Genomic DNA, 17,647 nt, shown 5'->3' with positions numbered 1-17,647 from the left:
TAAAGTACAACAGTCTTTACCAAGAAACAATTACTGTCAACTGTCCATGCATTTATATGCATATACATGGCCACATCCAGCCGCTTGGCTTCTCTCTGAAACTCACAACACTTAGGTTGGTCAGGACTTATGACTAAGACATGGTCCCTGCTCTAAAGAAACTCATACTCCTAGCAGGGGAGACAGACAGACTGGTCAACTGTAAATTATAATGTCATGAAAAAAGTATTATGAGAGATTTGCATGTATGATGTGAGAGCGTAGTGGAGGGATACGTAAACCAGACTGGAAGAGAGAGGGAGACGTCCTTGAGTAACTCCTGCAGAGATGGAATTTTTAGAACAAGAACTAATCAGCCAGAAGGTCAAGGATACCTTTAGTGCAGAACAAAATATGGGTAAACCTAATGTTAATGAAAGAACAAGGGTCCTTGTAATTCATGAGGTTTGTGAGATGAAGAGGTGAGATAAGAAGCCAGGAAGTGGATTGTAAACAGTCCCCTGGAGCTTTATGAGCCATGCTGAGATGTTGTGAAGGCAGGGTAAGTTATTGAGGGTTTGTAAGCAGTGAGCAGGCAACAAGAGCTGGGAACCCCTCCCTAGGTGTGCTGTTTTAACTGCTTCCTGTTTAACTTGCATGGTATTCCTTCTTGCTTGCTTCTATTCTTCTCTCCCATTTCTTTTCTCACCTTGTCCCTATCCCTTCTCTCCACTCCCTTCTCTTTTCTTTTCATGTCATCTCCTTCCTTACTGGTATCAAGCAACTAGACAGTAAATAGATTTTAAAGAAACTATCAGTAGACAGTTGCCAATAGGAAGTTTTATCTGTGGCTATTAAGCACTTAAAGAGAACATTTTCTATTAAGGGGCTATTGTAATTTTTTTAATGAGTAAACAGTTGTTGACACACTTGTAAAGCTTTATTTCAATTTTTAAATGCTTATTTGTATGGCATTGACATCATCACTACACTCTGAATTTGAAGTGCTGTGCATCTCGAACCTCTTATTTTATATTTAGAAATCCAGTTTAAAGTCAAAAGCAATTCCAGGTTAATGCCATTTAAGTAACAGAAATGTAGACCTTAGGAAGTGAAAAGCCATATGTATTTCTACTTTTCAGGATTGACTACTGGTAATATTTGGTGTGCATTCTTGGAATCTGTTTTTTAAATTCAAACATACACTCTTCATTGTATATATGTATATATACAATGAAGTGTGTGTGTGTGTATATATATATATATATATATATATATATATATATATATATATATATGTGTGTGTGTGTGTGTGTGTGTGTGTGTGTATATGTATATATATGGCTGTTGGATGTTCTTGCTTTTATTCAGTATTTGTTTCCAGATCTTTAAGGACATGTAATAAACTGACCTTTCTCAGCATTTTACCAAGGTAACACATAGTACTGGTTATTATGCAGCAATTTCTTGCAGGAATTAATGTTGGCCATGAGTATACATAGACAAACATATTAAACTCTAATAATTTTTTGAGAACATCAACATTGTTTTTCTATAATGGCAGGCATAGTATTGTTTTTAATGCACTTTCTTATTTTCACTTAAATTGAAAATCTTTCCAGATCTGTGTATGTAGACCTATTTATTTTATTTAATAGCATCATAATATTCCATGGTATATATGTACTACAATGTGAGGAATTCCTTCTTTAATGATTGACATATGTCAACAACATTCTCAATATGTATGTGTGAATGTGTGTGTTACTATATACATGTTATATAAATACAGATGCTACATATACATAATATTTGCCCTTGTGCTAGTATGTCTAGAAATAGATTTGTACAATTTAATTTCTAATAAATACTGTCAATTGTTACACATCTTCAACAATGTATAAGAGTAGCTTTTATACTGACGTCTTGCTAACACTGGAAATTCCTTTTTATTCTCACCTGTCTCTTCTCTTTTTCTTTCTTTTTCCTTATCAAGTGGTACAACAAAACTATGAATCTCCTAATCACCTCTAATGGTGAGGCTGAGCATCAATAAATATGTTTATTGGCCACTTGTGCATCTTACTTTTCCTATTGTCAGTTACATGTGTATGTTTCCTCGCTTTTTCAAGTAAGACCTTCTCCTTGTAGAGTTAATATATTGACCTTTCTATCAAATATAATCCTTTGTTTGACTGATGCCAGTATTTCCGCTTCCTATTGAAATGTATCAAATGAAGATAGTTTGTATTAATAAATGAATTTTTAACATTTAAAAAATAGAGAAAAACAGAAAAAAGAATCATCTAATTTTCCTACTAAGAAAAAAATCAATCAGTACTTTTTTTTTTAACTAACATTTCTTTTGTTCTTTGAAACGTATTTATTTATTTTGCACAATTGGGAATATACTGAATATACTTTTTGTGTGTACTAGAATATGTGTATTTTAAAATCTACATGTTGTATGATCAAAGCTTTTTGATAGTTTTGGTTATAGCTCTTTTGAAATGTCACATCCACTGCCGTTAACCTTGGTGATTGTCCCATTCTCCCTTGCTCAGTCCTGTTCTGTTTATTTTCTCAGTTATTGGCTTTAAATTCTCTATCTAGTGCCCTTCTGTCAGGGCCTCGTAGTACCATCCCTGTAGTGTTTCTTTTTGGCTGTTATACCTTCTCCATGTCCATAACCCTCACGGTGTCCTTCCTGACTAGCCTGGCTACCTTCAAGTCTGTTCTTGGCTACAGCAGGCTCAAGGTGCTCCAGCCTACTTATGATGCCTTCTTGTTTAGGCAGTGCAGGGCTGTGCCCAAGGGAGAGCCCGGGCAGAGGGGAGTGACACAGGGAGGAGGGACAACATGGGAGAGAATGGTGGTTAGTGGTGCAGGGCATGGAGGGAAGCTTATTGTTGGCAGTGCAAATGGGGGACCCGTGGTATTCAGTTCAGGTGTGGAACAAGCATCAGTAACTGGGTTTAGTTATTTAGAGATAAGGGAGTTTAGACAATCATGTATGGAAAAAGATACGTTACTATATTATATTGAATTGTATAAAATTGATACTTGACCTTCTTTGAACTTACCAAAGGAAGAACTTCATATGATTCAAACTAATAAAAGCGTATAAGCCCAGAGATGAACAATTTATTGACAAAAATTAAAGATAAGCATCTTTCTATTTTCCCCTAGATATATTAAGTTTTAAAAAATAGATTTCCTATACATTTTTCTTGTAAATTTTTCTTTTTTTTCAATTGTCTATTATTCACTTATTTCATAGCACTGATTTTTGTTTCTATATATGAAGAATAATGCCTTCTCCAGGAGGAAGAACTATGAATATTTTAAGTCTCTATTGTGAGCATTGATGTTATTTCTTATTTTTCTTTTTATCAACAGTGGTATAATAGGTGCCCCTTATAGCTTAATTTTTAGCTTACCCATTATTATTACACTAAGCAAATTTCTTGAAGTGAGATTCTTAGTCACAAGTTAAGGAAAATTTTCAACTTTTGGTATCTATTTTGAATGTACCTTCTAAAGAAACTGTATCAATTTTTACTCTCATTATCAGTGTATGAATGTGGCCTTTTCCTCACAGCCTCATCCATGATAAGTCATCAATTTTTAAGCCTTTGAAACTTGTTAGTAGAAAATAGCACCCCAAGGCAATATTATGTACATTTCGTTGATTACTAAAGAGGGTTTTACTCTTCAGATGATTATCGACTACTAGGATTTCTTTTTTTGTCAGTAGTTTTATGTTTTGCTCATTTTAAAATTGGTACACCACACTTTATCTGTTTGGAAGAGCTAATTTCATATTAAAAATGTGAATCATTTGGCTGATATTTTAAAACAATTTTCCAAAGTGTGTTTTTACTTTTATTTTTATAGTGCTTATATCTCCATATAAGATATCTGTATGTATATCTTTATACACTGTCTTTATGTATCTATCCAAATTTATGTACAAGATGAATTTAATACTTTGGATACTGCCAAGTATTATTTCTTCCCTGATTTATTAATATGGGATATGCTAAGAATGAATTTTCCACCTTAATGTGGGTTTAAATATTCTTTTACTTTCTTTTGGCTTGTCTCTCTTTTTAATGTTTAAATATCCATCTGAAACTTCTTTGAGTTTATTGTGTGAGGCAAAATTTACATTTTTCCAAAGTTTATCTGTTGTACCAACACCACTGGCTAAATAATGCACCCTGTCCACACTGATGTGATACGATCTCAGTAGTCTCTTGAGGTCACTCTAAGTTTACTCTAGCCCTCAATCCATTCTTTACATTGAAGCTTTGGGTAACTATTTGAAAGCATGATCAGCTACTGCTGAAAGTCACCCCAAATTTTCTATTGCTCTTAGGATAAAAAGCAAAGTTCTTATCATGGATACAAGAGTCCATCCTGTCTGGTGTATTACTCCACCTAATGGGCAATCATTCATTCTCAAGTCTCACTGGCCTTCCTGTCCCAGGGTCTTTGCACATGGCATTTCCAAAGTCTGGACTCCTCCACTTACTCTTCAGTAGTAACTCCCTGTTTAGCAGAATCTGTTCAAGCACCACAGTGATGAGTCATGTTGTCCTCGTAGTCCTCTGTTCTTTTCCTTCAAATCAATTGTCAGAGTTGTATGTGTATTTACAGTTACTTAATGTCTAGCTCCACCATTAGCCTGTACACCTCAGAAAGTCAGAATTAGTATTTTACCTCAGACCTTGATGTAGTACCTGGAGTATGGTAGATACTCATTAGGAATATCAGTTAACGCTCACTAGGTAGGTTAGCTGAAGGAATAAATTAATGCATGAATTTTTCAAGACATCTTAATGGCTGTTAGTAAAGATTGCTTTTCTTAAAACTAGATTTAAATAAAAGCATATATCTGTTTATTTTAATTTTGATAAATCCTTTGGTTATGATTTTGTTTTTGATCTTTAGGTATCACCAGACAAAGCCAATGTATGAAGCAAATTACTCTTTGGTGTCTGAATTTGTGTTCCTGGGACTTTCTAACTCTAGACCTGTGCAGCATTTCCTCCTTGCCTTCTCTACAGTGTTATATGTAACAATTCTTCTAGGAAACCTCCTTGTTGTGTTTGCAGTGACCTTTGACCCTCATCTACATTCCCCCATGTACTTCCTTTTAGCCAACCTCTCATTTATTGATTTGTGTTTTTCCACCTTAACTGTTCCAAAGATGATCTCTGACCTGTACTCTGGGCACAAAATCATATCCTTCCAAGGGTGTGTCATCCAGATATTTGTCCTTCACATCCTGGGTGGATCTGAGATGGTGCTGCTTACTGCCATGGCCTTAGACCGATATGTGGCCATATGTAAGCCCCTGCACTACCTGACCATCATGAGCCCACGGATGTGCCTTCTGCTTCTGTGTGGTGCTTGGACTACTGGCCTCATTCACTCAGTGGTCCAGTTAGCTTTTGTTGTCCATCTGCCTTTTTGTGGTCCTAATGAAATAGATAGCTTTTACTGTGACCTACCTTGGTTTATCAAACTTGCCTGCATAGACACCTATAGAATGGAATTCCTGGTAACTGCCAACAGTGGGTTCATTTCTGTGGGCACTTTCTTCTTGTTGATTGTCTCTTATGTTTTCATCCTGGTCACCATATGGAAACGTTCTTCAGGTGGTTTGTGTAAGGCCCTCTCTACTCTGTCAGCTCACATCACTGTGGTGGTTTTGTTCTTTGGACCATGCATCTTTGTTTACATGTGGCCATTTCCCACGGTGCCAGTGGATAAGTTTCTTGCCATTTTGGACTTTATGATTACGCCCATCCTGAATCCTGCCATTTACACATTGAGGAACAAGGACATGAAGATGGCAATGAGGCGATTGAGTAGTCAGCTCCTGAGTTGGAGGATCATCTAAATAACTCAGGAGAGCACAAATGGTACCTTCTGTAAGCACTGTTGTAAACATTAAAACAAATTATATCATGTTAAGGCAATTTATTGTCTTTAATCCAGCAGCTTGAAAATCCTTGGATAGATCATTCCAAATTAATGACCAAAAATGTGATTGTATATTTTTATTATTTATCTGTAGGCTATTTTACACAGTTTTGAGATTATTAAATATATGAAATGTACTTTGTGAGACCTACATTTTGAATAATCTATAAAATATCTTAAATATTTTTTATGAATTCCGGTTCACAGTGCTGTATTGGCATATTGTCCTTCGTAATCATTGTAAAAAATTCTCAGTTAAAGAGAATGATTGGTTCTGTCTTAAGAATTTTTGACCAAGGAATGCAGTATTATTTTCTAAAGTGATTCTGGTTGCTTTTGCTTCTTTCCCTTCCTTTACTCTGTTACTGTGATATACTCAATTACATGAATATAGCTTTGGAAAGAAGTTTAATTTCTTTATTAGATTAAATATTCACTAATAGTCACATATGCTGAAAACAATACAGTGGACAAAAATAGTTAAACAGTTTGAAATTTTTTTTGGATCTGTTCTCTAAGAAGGCAAAGTTATGTCTTCTTCCTCTCCACTTTGCTTTTAACTCTCCCCTTTTATTGTGTGCTGACAGTAAAAGGGTATGAATTAAGCAGTAACATTCATCAAAGGGTAGAGCTGGGCTGGGAGTGAAAAAATGTTTAATGAAAGAGAGGAAACTCAGATGTAGTGTTTCTCGACCATGGATACAGTGCAGTACTGAACCCCACTCTGTGTTTAAGCATGAAGCCTATGCTTTTAGACATACGGACCTGAGACTCACCACCATACAAAGCAAAACATCTTTTGAAATTCTTTTACCTGTTGAAATTGTATTCTTATACTGAGATGGAATTTGCTTCCCTAGATATTTCATACTGTGTTCTTCTTTTTGTAATCTGGAATTGTGCAGAGTAAAATATCTTCTATACTGTCTTTTTTATGTTTGGAAAAAAATGATTCTATATCTTCTTTTAAGGTTAAATACTCCTCAGGCTAAACATATTGAGTCCTAAATCTTTTTAGGCAAAATTCATTTTGAAAATTTCATGAGAGGTTTTTTTGTTTGTTTTTAATTATGAGTAAACCTGAAATATCAGCTTTAACTTTATGTTAAAATCTATTTCTGTTGGATTCTGGGCCTAAGCAGACACTGATTCCAGCTAGACAACCATATAATAGCCCATAATAAAGGAAATCTCATTAAACCTGAAATCTAAAATATGTAAGAACACTTGAATCAGAAACTCAAATCTTTGAATGAAAATGACTAAAAATATTAAAATTAAAAATGAGAGTTGATGGATGGAAACTAAATTTTTGGTGGTGAGCATGCTATATACACACAGAAGTAGAAATATCATATTGTACATTTGAAACATATAATGTTGCAAACCAGTGTAATCTCAATTAAAAAATAAATTAAAAGTAAGAGCCAACTTAAACTCAGAACAAAATTTGAACAAGAAGAAATCATTTCAAAAATGAACACCAAAATACAACGTACCCAAAGAGACTAGAATATTCAAAATTACAATGAATGATACAGGAAATAAAGGTGAAAAGAACCAAGAAGTGAAACCAATTAAAGAAAGAAGTAAAAAAAGTTTCAGAGAGAAAGTTTTATAGAACCATGCAAATAATATTTAATATTATATAATCTGAAAATGAGACTTTGCAATAGAAATAATATTTCAAACTTTTATTAACGTGTGTGAAATGAAAGACCAGAATCTATTTAATGAAATAGCTTATAATCACCTTGGGATAGTTGACCTTAGATGGTTAATTCCAAGACATATTTTAGTAAAATTATTAAGTATTTAAAATACAGTATCTTCTGAGCTTCCTATCAAAGTAACATAAGTAACTTATAGAGGAGAGAAAATTGAGTTGGTGTCAGACTTCCTGATAGTAGTATATAAAGAGAGATAATGATTGAACTACATTTCCAAAAGAGTCAAGGAAATAAAATGTGAGATAAAAAATTAATGTAAAGCCAATCTGTCCTTCATGTACATAAAAATTAATTAAACATATTTTAAGTACGAAAGCTTTTGTTGAAGACTGTGTGCATAAGCCCTTCCTGGGAAACCATCTAAAGGACCAGCTCCATCCCAACAAGAGCTATTTGGGAAACTTCAGCAATACTGGGGCCTAAAATTTAACACTTTCTATTAAAGACTTAGGACTTAAAAGTGAGGCTGCACATGAAAGAATGGAATGTTAAGTGTTAAATCTGATAAATTAAACATTTTTAATGGAGGAGAGATAGAGAAGCAAAAAGTAGAAAAATGTGTTGATGTTCTCAGCAGCAGTAAGTGTCCAAAAATAACTGGCAACGCAAATAATGAAAGCCGATATTTTAAAATGAAGTAATAACTAAGAGAATTACAGAAAGATAGATGCTACAAATGATAAAATTTTATACCAAAACAATACAAAAATTAATTTAAAAGAATTAAGTGAAATAAAAGGAACAAAATTATGAAAGACATGCTAATAATAACATAAAACAAAGCTTCACAAAAAACAAAATAGGACAGATCTATTAACTGGCACTGACAAACCATTTTTGGAAGAGGAAATGAATGACTGAATTGAAAAATGAGGAGGTCATTGGTGACTCTGGAAAAGAAAGTATCAGTGGAATGGTGGATGTAAAAGCTTGACTGGATGGTGTTCAAATGAGAATTGGTTCAACCTAAGACAGGTCAAGTGGGAACTATAAGTGAAAATAAAAATTTCCAAATAATATAATCACCCAAATCTAGATTTCTGGGTGTATGGATATTTATCAGATTTGTGTTCCAGGTCCAGTGGAGAATTTTTTGATGTTCAAGTTCATGTAACTGCACATATCAGTTATTGGTTATTTAATGTCTAGTTCCTTCACCAAAGAGTAACTTTCCTGGAGGCAGGTGGTATATGTTGGGTACTTTCAGTGAGCTATCAGTGAAAGCTTATTGAATAAATGGATTTTAAAAGTTTAAATTTAAAAGTTTTAAAAAGCACCTTGTGCCAGGTAGTATAACTTTTTTAAAGTACACAGTTTGAAACCAATTTAAATCTTCTTTCAACATTTCTAACAGACTTAGTTTTAGTTTTTTCTTTTATATAAGGAATTTTATATAAACAGAATATCAATAACTAGAGAAAAATAGTTTGTGGTATACAACTGATATTCCTGGACCTTTATAACTTCTGGCTAATATAGGACTTCCTAGCTGCCTTTCATATTTTTAAAAACATTCTTATCACCCCTAAAAACTTTGTACCTGTTAAGCATTCAAACCCAAATTTCTTCTTCTTCCATTTCCTGGCAACCATTAATCCATTTTCTGTCTTTATGGATTTGACTATTTTGGTCAAATTTTTTTGGTCAAAAATTCCATAGAAATGGAATCTTATATTATGTGGCATTTTGTGTGTATGGCTTCTTTCACTTAGCATGTTTTCAAGGTTCATCCATGTTGTCACATGTATCAGAATGTCATCCCTTTTAATGGTTGAATAATATTCCATTGTATGGATATACCTTATTTGTCTATCTATTCATCAGTTGATGGATGTTTGGGTTGTCTCTACCTTTTGGTTCTTGTGAATAGTGTTACTAAAAACATCTGTGTACAATTTTTTGTTTCAACACCTGTTTTCAGTTCTCTCGAGTGGAACTTCTGGGTCATATGGTAACTTTATGTTCAACATATTGAGACACCATCAAACTGTTTTTCACAGTGCCTATAAAATTTTACATTCTCTCTAATACTGTATGAGCAATCCAATTTCTCCATATTCTTATCCACACTTGATGTTTTATTTCATTAGTTTTTATTATGGCCAATCTACTGGGTGTGAAATTATATATCATTGTCCTTTTAATTTTCATTCCTGTAATGACTAATGAGGTTGAGCAGCTTTTCATGTGCTTGTTGGTTGGCCATTTGTATATCTTCTTGAGTGGAATGTTTATTCAAATCCTTCTCTCATGTTTAAATTGGGTTGTTTGTCTTTTTATTGCTGAGTTTTAATAGTTCTCTATATATTTTGATTACCATGCCTGTTTAGTTTTCTAAGGCTGCAATAAAAATTTACTACAAACTTGGTGGTTTAAAACAACATGAATTTATTCTCTCACAGTTTTGGAGGCTAGAATTGGAAATCAATGTGCTGGCAGGGCTAAGCTCCCTCCTAAGGCTCTAGGGGAGAATCCTTCCTTGTCACTTCCGATTGCTGGTGACTCTAGGTGTTTCCTGGTTTGTGTCTACATAACTCCAACCTCTACTTCATCTCCATGTGGCTTCACCTCTGTATCCTTGTATTCTCCTGTTTCTTATTAGGACATTTATGTTTCTTATTAGGACATTTATTATTCAGGTTCTCCAGGATGATCTCAAGATCCTTATTATATTTGCAAAGACCCTTTTTCCAAATAAGGTTTCATTAACAGTTTCAGGAGTTAGGATGTAGAACTATCTTTTTGAGGGCCTTCATTCAACCCACTACAAGACCCTTATCAGATATGTGATTTAGAAATATTTTCTCTCATCTGTACATTTTCTTTTTACTCTCTTGATTGAATCCCTTGACACACATAAGATTTTAGTTTTGATGAAGTCCAATTTATCTGTTTTTCCTTTTGTTAGGTGTACTTTGGTGTTATTTTAAAGAAACCATTGTCCTAAATAAATAAATATCTTTTCTCTGGGCATGTACTATATACTTACAGGATTGTATCATCTGGATTCTTTTCATATCCTAGGGATACTGAAATGAGGAGGAGGAGTGTGGTTTGAGATGTGGCTAACAGACAGAAATCACATTATACACAGTCCTTAGGTTTTGGAAAACATCACAGTTTAAATTTTATCCTAACAATAATAGCTAGCTTTTGGGAGGTTTTATAAGTATGTGTGTTTATTATGTGTAAGAGGTTGTTAAGCAATTACATAAATTATGCATTTTATCCTTAATATATCATGAGAATGAAGTGATATTTTATAGAAAGTGGCTGAGAGAAGTTATGCTTCTCAAAAATACTAATACCATCTACTCCCCTCTTTTCATTGGTCTGAATTTCAAGTCCGTGGGCTCCTTCTCTGAGCTTCTAAGTTTTAATCATGACAAACTCTTCCCTTAATTTCTCTAGCACCAGAGCTGGCACTTTTTTTCTTTAGTTGATTTTTAAATGATCTCTTAGTGTTTTAGAATGTCTATTATTTTTAGTTCTTTAATACCTACCTAGTTAACCATCTTCTCTAAATGATATTATTTTATTAAAAGAACTAGGATAAGTTTCTGTCTCCTGACTAATTCAGAAATTTGAAACAGAATTTTCCCCAGGAAACAGACCCTTAAATATGGGGTTTTGAAACTGAATTGGTCTTGTCCTTCAGAGTGATCTCCAAGTGCTGAGCTCCTTGCCAGTGTGAAATAGGAGGCTAGTCACCCCATTACAGGCAAGCAGTGGCATCATGAATATTGTGTTAATTGTATTAAAGTGCCAACTGGAGCACATGACTAATGCATTTGACCATTTCATTACTGATGATAATTATAAGTAGTGTGGAATGTGATGGATTTTTCTGAATGCTTTGAGAAAGAAATGACAAGCTCAAATCTTAAGTGTTCATTCCAGGTTAGAGTCTGAGAACCAGAAAAATTCAATGGAAGCTCTTAAAGAATATCTTGTTTATTGTAGTTACAGATGTAATCTTGCTGAAATCAGTCACAGAATTTAACATTGCAGAATTACAATTTGGCTTCTGAAGTTAAAGGCATTTCTTAGTAAATAATGGGACTATATTTGGAATTAAACATGCACACAGTTTTTCAAGTTCCAGAGATATATGTATTTTTTACTATAGCAATATAATTCACATACTATAAAATTCATCTGTTTGTTTTATATTCTGAAGAAATCTTTTTTTTTCTGCAGAAATCTTAATTGTCTTGACATTCCATGAAACATTACCAATCAACTACATTGATGTGGTTATTTTAATTGATCTAATGATGAGAAAAAAGCAAGTATTTTGGGTGCCTTAGACATATCTGAACCGATGGTGAGAGATAAACCACCTCAGTAAAGTTTCTAAGAGTACAAAGGTTAGTATCCTGCTGAGCTCTGGTAGTTATTAAATACCTGAATTTGGACCTCAAGTGATTGTATGATCTAAGCTACCTATCTGTTGGGCTGCAGCCTTCTTGGGAGCTTTTCATTGTGATCAGAAACTGGTGCTGTACTCACTGAGGGCAAGGAGAGAAGAAAGAGACAGACCACTCTTAATTGGTTGGTAGCAGGTTGAATAAGCAAGGAAACTTGCATATGAGGCTTGTCTTGAGTGTCTGTGAGATGAGTAGATTTTAGCACCTGCCTGCCAAATCTTAAACATTTACGTAGAGGCCTTAACTGGGCTCAGGCATGTACAAAGCCCAGATAGTCTCAACACCACATTGCTGTCTCAAGGATGTATCCTTGGGGCAACTTCCAGTGCAGGAAAAGCAAGTGGAACACACATTGCAATGGCAGGTGAGAGGATGAAAAGCCTTCAACTGTCTGGATCCACAGTGATGGTCACTTCTTCTTGATGACCTTCCTCAACACCATCAGGAAGTGGATGCTATCTCACTATTCAGACCATTAACTTGAGCTGAAAAAGGAGCATTATGTCATCAAGAGGAAATGGTACATAAGAGATTAGGCTTAAACAGGTCCAGAGGCATAAAGAAGTTGCATTAGCTTATAACTCAATTCCTATAACAACTGCTACTGTCCAGTTGTCTTCTCCCCCTCAACGTACACCTATGGCTACATAGAGAATTCCTTATAACCAGTGGACTGAAAATTTCACATTTGGTCCTGAATCTGCAATTGGTTTTGTATGATATGTTGGCAGAAACTAGAAGTGAAAGTTTGCAGCTGTACAGCCCCAGTTTAGTGAAGTATTATGGTTAAATATTAGTTATGGTTAGTACTGTGATTATGGCTATGAAAAACAGTGATGAGGAGAAATTCTCCCTTTGGGAAGAAATACATGCGGTTGTCCACTTTGGCTAGAAGCATGTATATATACTGATTCATGATAAGTTGCTAGTGGTTTGGTTAGATAGTAAGGGCTTAGGATAAATAGAATTGGGAGACTGGTGGCAAAGAATTCCTGGAGAAGAATTCTGGAAATAGATCTCTCAGAATGGACACAGATTATGAAAAATATGTCTCATGTGAACTGTCACCATAGGGTATCCACAGCAGAGGAAACTTTAGTAATAAGGTAGACAAATGACACGTTCTGTGCGGGTTAACCTCTTTTTCTAGACACCTTCAGGGCTTGCTCAATGGGCTTCTGTTCAAAATGACCAGAGTTGGAGATTAGGTATTGCTAAACATTGCATTTGATCAAGAAATTTATTTTACAGCAAAACAAGTATAGCAATGGGCTTTTGACCATGGAATTTACTGATCATAACATATATTGATCACCAGTGAACAGCTGGTCTAATAGAATGGTGGAATGGCAAACTGAAGACTTCTTCATGGGTATTTTGGGAGATGAGAACTTCATTCTCTGATTCTGGAATCAAGATGTGGAATTGGTAGTAGATCCTCTCAGTTATAGCTAACTCACTCACAAAATGTTTACTCCCTGTCTTCACCACCTTGAGCTCTGCTGGGTGAGAGGTCTTAGCTCTTAAGGAAGGAATGCTTCCACCAGAGTAGATAATATTTTTATTAAATTGGAAATTAAGACTGAATTCTGGCCATTTGAAACTTGGCTAGAGAATGTGTATGACAGTAAGATTCTAGATTAATATCTGTGAGGATGATTATAAAATAAGCCAGAGAGATAAGGAGAATTTTCCTTTCTGGTAAATGTCTAAATAATAACCTTACTTAGCATGGCAGTAAGTGACTAAAATGTTTGAGTTGAGAGCATGTAATACTTTAATTTTGTTGTGGCAAATTACATTACAAAATAATATAAGTTGCATTTTTCATTCTTATGCCCTTCTACTTTTAGATATAGAAAATCCATACAAATAGTACTTAACACTCAGATTTAGTTTTTAAGGACGGACAGAAGTAAAAAGATACTCAATATTCTGGGTAGGAAAAAAGATACTTAAAAAAATACAGTGATGACAGTGCAGAGAATGAATGGGTTTACCCATGAGGATGAACTGAGGCTACAGCCCAAGATAGAGTTAGCCACGTAGTTGACTCTTAGTCCTTTGGTATGATCTGTGTGCAGGAATGTCCTTGATGATGTTTCTCTTGTTCTCAGTTTACACTTTAAAATCAAATTAACTTGCAAATTAGGGTATTTCCAATATTTTTTAAATTGTTAGGTTGATAGAGGTACTCATGTTATTCTTGGCATAATTTATTTTTTCACTCTCGTAGGATATAATTTTCTATTGTGTAGTGTCATTTAATAAGTGAGTAGTTTTGGAAATCAAATTGATCTTTAACACCCTAAGAGAAGAAAAAAATAAGATTCTGTTATCTTAAGGAACTTTCTTTCATATTTCTGAGTCTCAATTTCTTATTCATAATTTGGGAAGAATAATAAACTCATATAAAGTAATACTCATAACATAATGGCATAGAGCAGGCACAGACAGGTAAGTACTTTTTTTTGTTAAAAATTGTTTTAATTTTTTCACTTTTTAAGTTGAAGTATAGCTGATTTACAAATATTGTATTAATTTCAAGTGTACAGCAAAGTGATGCAGCTTCACTTAGCAAAGTGATTCAGTGTATATATATTTCAGATTATTTTCCACTGTAGATTATTACAAGATATTCAGTATAATTCCCTTTGCTATACAGAAAATCCTTGTTGCTTATCTATTTTATGTATAGTAGTTTTTGTCTGTTAATCCCATACTCCTCATTTATTCCTCCCCCCTCCCCTTTCCTCCTTGGTAACCATAAGTTTGTTTTCTATGTCTGTGAGTTTGCCTTTGTTTTGCATTTTGGATTCATTTGTATTATTTTTAAGACTACACATTAGTTGTAGCATGTAATGCTTGTTTTCCTTTGTCTGAGTCACTTAACTTAGCATGATTTTCTCTGCGTTCATCCATGTTGCTGAAAATGGCAATATTTCATTCTTTAATATAGCTGAGTAATATTCCATTGTGTGTGTGTGCGCACACACACTACATCTTAAACCAGTTGTCTGTTGATAGGCACTTGGGTTGTTTCCATGTCTTAGCTATTGTAAATAATACTACTGTGAACATTTGGTGCATGTAGCTTTTCTAACTAGAGTTTTCATATTTTCTGGATATATGCCCAGGAGTGGGATTGCTGGTTTATATGGTAGCTCTATTTTTAGTTTTTTAACTTCATTATTGTTTTTCATAGTGAGTGCACCAATTTACATTCCCACTACCAATGCAGGAAGTTTCCCTTTTCTCCACATCCTTGCCAATGTTTTTCATTTGTGTACTTTTTTTTATAATAGCCACTCTGACAGGTGTGAGGTGATATCTCAATGTGATTTTGATTTGCATTCCCATGATGATTAGTGATATTGAGCATCTTTTCATGTCTCTGTTGGCCATCTGTATGTCTTTGGAGATACGTCTATTTAGGTCTACTGCTGATTTCTTGAGTGGGTTGCTTTTGGTGGGGGGCGGATATTGAGTTCTATGACCTATTTGTATATTCTGGATATTAACCTCTTGTTGTTCACATTGTTTGCAAATATTTTCTTCCAGTCTGTAGGTTGTTTTTTCATTTTGTTTATGTTTTCCCTTCAGGTGCAGAAGCCTTTAACTTTAATTAGGTCCCATTAGTTTATTTTTGCTTTAATTTCTTTTGCCTTGGGAGACTGACCTAGGAAGACATTACTACAATTTGTCAAAGAATGTTTTGCCCATATTCTCTTCATAAAACTCACAAAAGGACTTCTATGGTGTCATGTCTAATATTTAGGTGTTTAAACCATGTTTGAGTTTATTTCTGTGTATAGTAGGAGAAGTCTTCTAATTTCATTGATTTACACCTTTCCTAATGCCACTTGAAGAGACTGTCTTTCTCCACTGTATATTCTTGCCTCCTTTGTCACAGATTAATTTACCATAAGGGTATGTCTTTATTTCTGGGATCTTTATTTTGTTCCATTGACCTGTATGTCTGTTTTTGTACCAATACCATGCTGCTTTTATTACTGTAGCTTTACAATATTGTCTGAAGTCTAGAAGAGTTATGCCTCTCACTTTGTTCTTTTTCCTCAGGATTGCTTTGGCAATTCTGGGTCTTTTGTGGTTACATATAAATTTTAAGATTATTTGTTCTAGTAATGTGAAAAATATGTGTATTTTGATAGGGATCACAGAAAATCTGTAGATTGCTTTGGGTAGTATGGCCATTTTAACAATATTAATTCTTTCAGTCCAAGAGCATGAGGTATCTTTCTATTCCTTTGAATCATTTTCGGTTTCCTTTATAAATGCTTTATAGTTCTCAGTGTACAGGTCTTTCACCTCCTTGGTTAAGTTTATTCTCAGGTATTTTATTCTTTGATGCAATTTTAAGCAGATTTTCTTACTTTCTTTTTCTGAGATTTCCTTGTTAGATAGGGACATTAGTTTTATTCTGCCTTTATTTCTACTTTGTTCCTATAGCAAGAGAAATAAAAGTGATATATGCACCATATTTTTACTTTGGGACTTTTATTGTTGATTCTTATAAATGAATTTTAATCCACTTAATTTGTAATTCTAGAAGTAAATTTTATTTATAATTTTAATTTTTTAGGAATCTGTATTTAATGACAACAGCTTGTTCTTAAATAATACACCATGATCAATACATAGTATGGTATTTGAATGGAAAATCGGCCTTTATGTATAAATTAAAATGTATTTTTTAAATGTTGATTGTATGTTAACCACTGTAATAAGTACTATAATTTCAAGAATTAACAAGGTAAGATATAGCTCCAGCCATTAAGGAGTTTACATTTCAAGACTTTATACAAATGGTTAATTATAATCTAAAGGATAAATATTAGACCTTGAGACCGAGATGACCCAAATAAATATGATTAAGTTTTACATTTTTTCACTTTTATTGAGTTATTGGAAACAAAACAGAGAATAACCTCAGCTGTTATTCTAACCTCCACTATTGTTCCCTATCTACTGTACCACTGTTATTTCATTCCCTCTTTATTTCTCCCCTACTGCTTTTCATTAGTATTTGGGTAAAGTATTACGTTAAATAATAATTCAGTTGCCTCTTGAGAAGAGGTTAAATGAAAGGTTTGAGGGAAGGACTCAGTGTTACAGAGACACTTTCCAAATGGAGTTAGGAGAAAATTCAAGAGAAATTTGTTAAGATGCTGACAATCAGTATGGATGTATTAGTTGGCTGAATGGATTTCAGCTTTCTGATTTAACGTAGTTAAAAGGCATAGGAAAATTGATTAGACAATTCCCTCACAAAGAAGAATCGTTTGTGTTTGAACTTTAGGAAAATATTTCATGGTATTTCATGGTAGTGGTTGATTATTAAATGTTGAAATTTCTTGAATTATATTAATCTTATTCCTGCACTTGGAGACAGGCAAAATATGTAGATATAAATTGAGTGCCTAGAATTCTCAACCTCTTTTATAAGGTCAGTATATTGTCAATTTGAAATGCTTACAGTGAGGTTTCTGGGCA

The 17,647-nt window shown here is 34.0% G+C and overlaps 1 protein-coding gene across 1 annotated transcript; it reads left to right on the top strand.

Annotated features, from left to right (window-relative positions):
* Positions 1 to 4,954: 4,954 nt before the first annotated feature.
* Positions 4,955 to 5,890, top strand: LOC105076141 (olfactory receptor 4F6-like). Its single transcript, XM_010964157.3, has one exon. The coding sequence runs from the start codon at positions 4,955 to 4,957 to the stop codon at positions 5,888 to 5,890; it is 936 nt and encodes a 311-aa protein (XP_010962459.1).
* The last annotated feature ends 11,757 nt before the right edge of the window (positions 5,891 to 17,647 follow it).

Source organism: Camelus bactrianus, chromosome 6, assembly GCF_048773025.1.
Source record: "Camelus bactrianus isolate YW-2024 breed Bactrian camel chromosome 6, ASM4877302v1, whole genome shotgun sequence".
Taxonomy (NCBI): Eukaryota; Metazoa; Chordata; class Mammalia; order Artiodactyla; family Camelidae; genus Camelus; species Camelus bactrianus.
The sequence above is the reverse complement of the archived record's forward strand: the minus strand, read 5'-3'. Positions and strand labels throughout refer to the sequence as shown.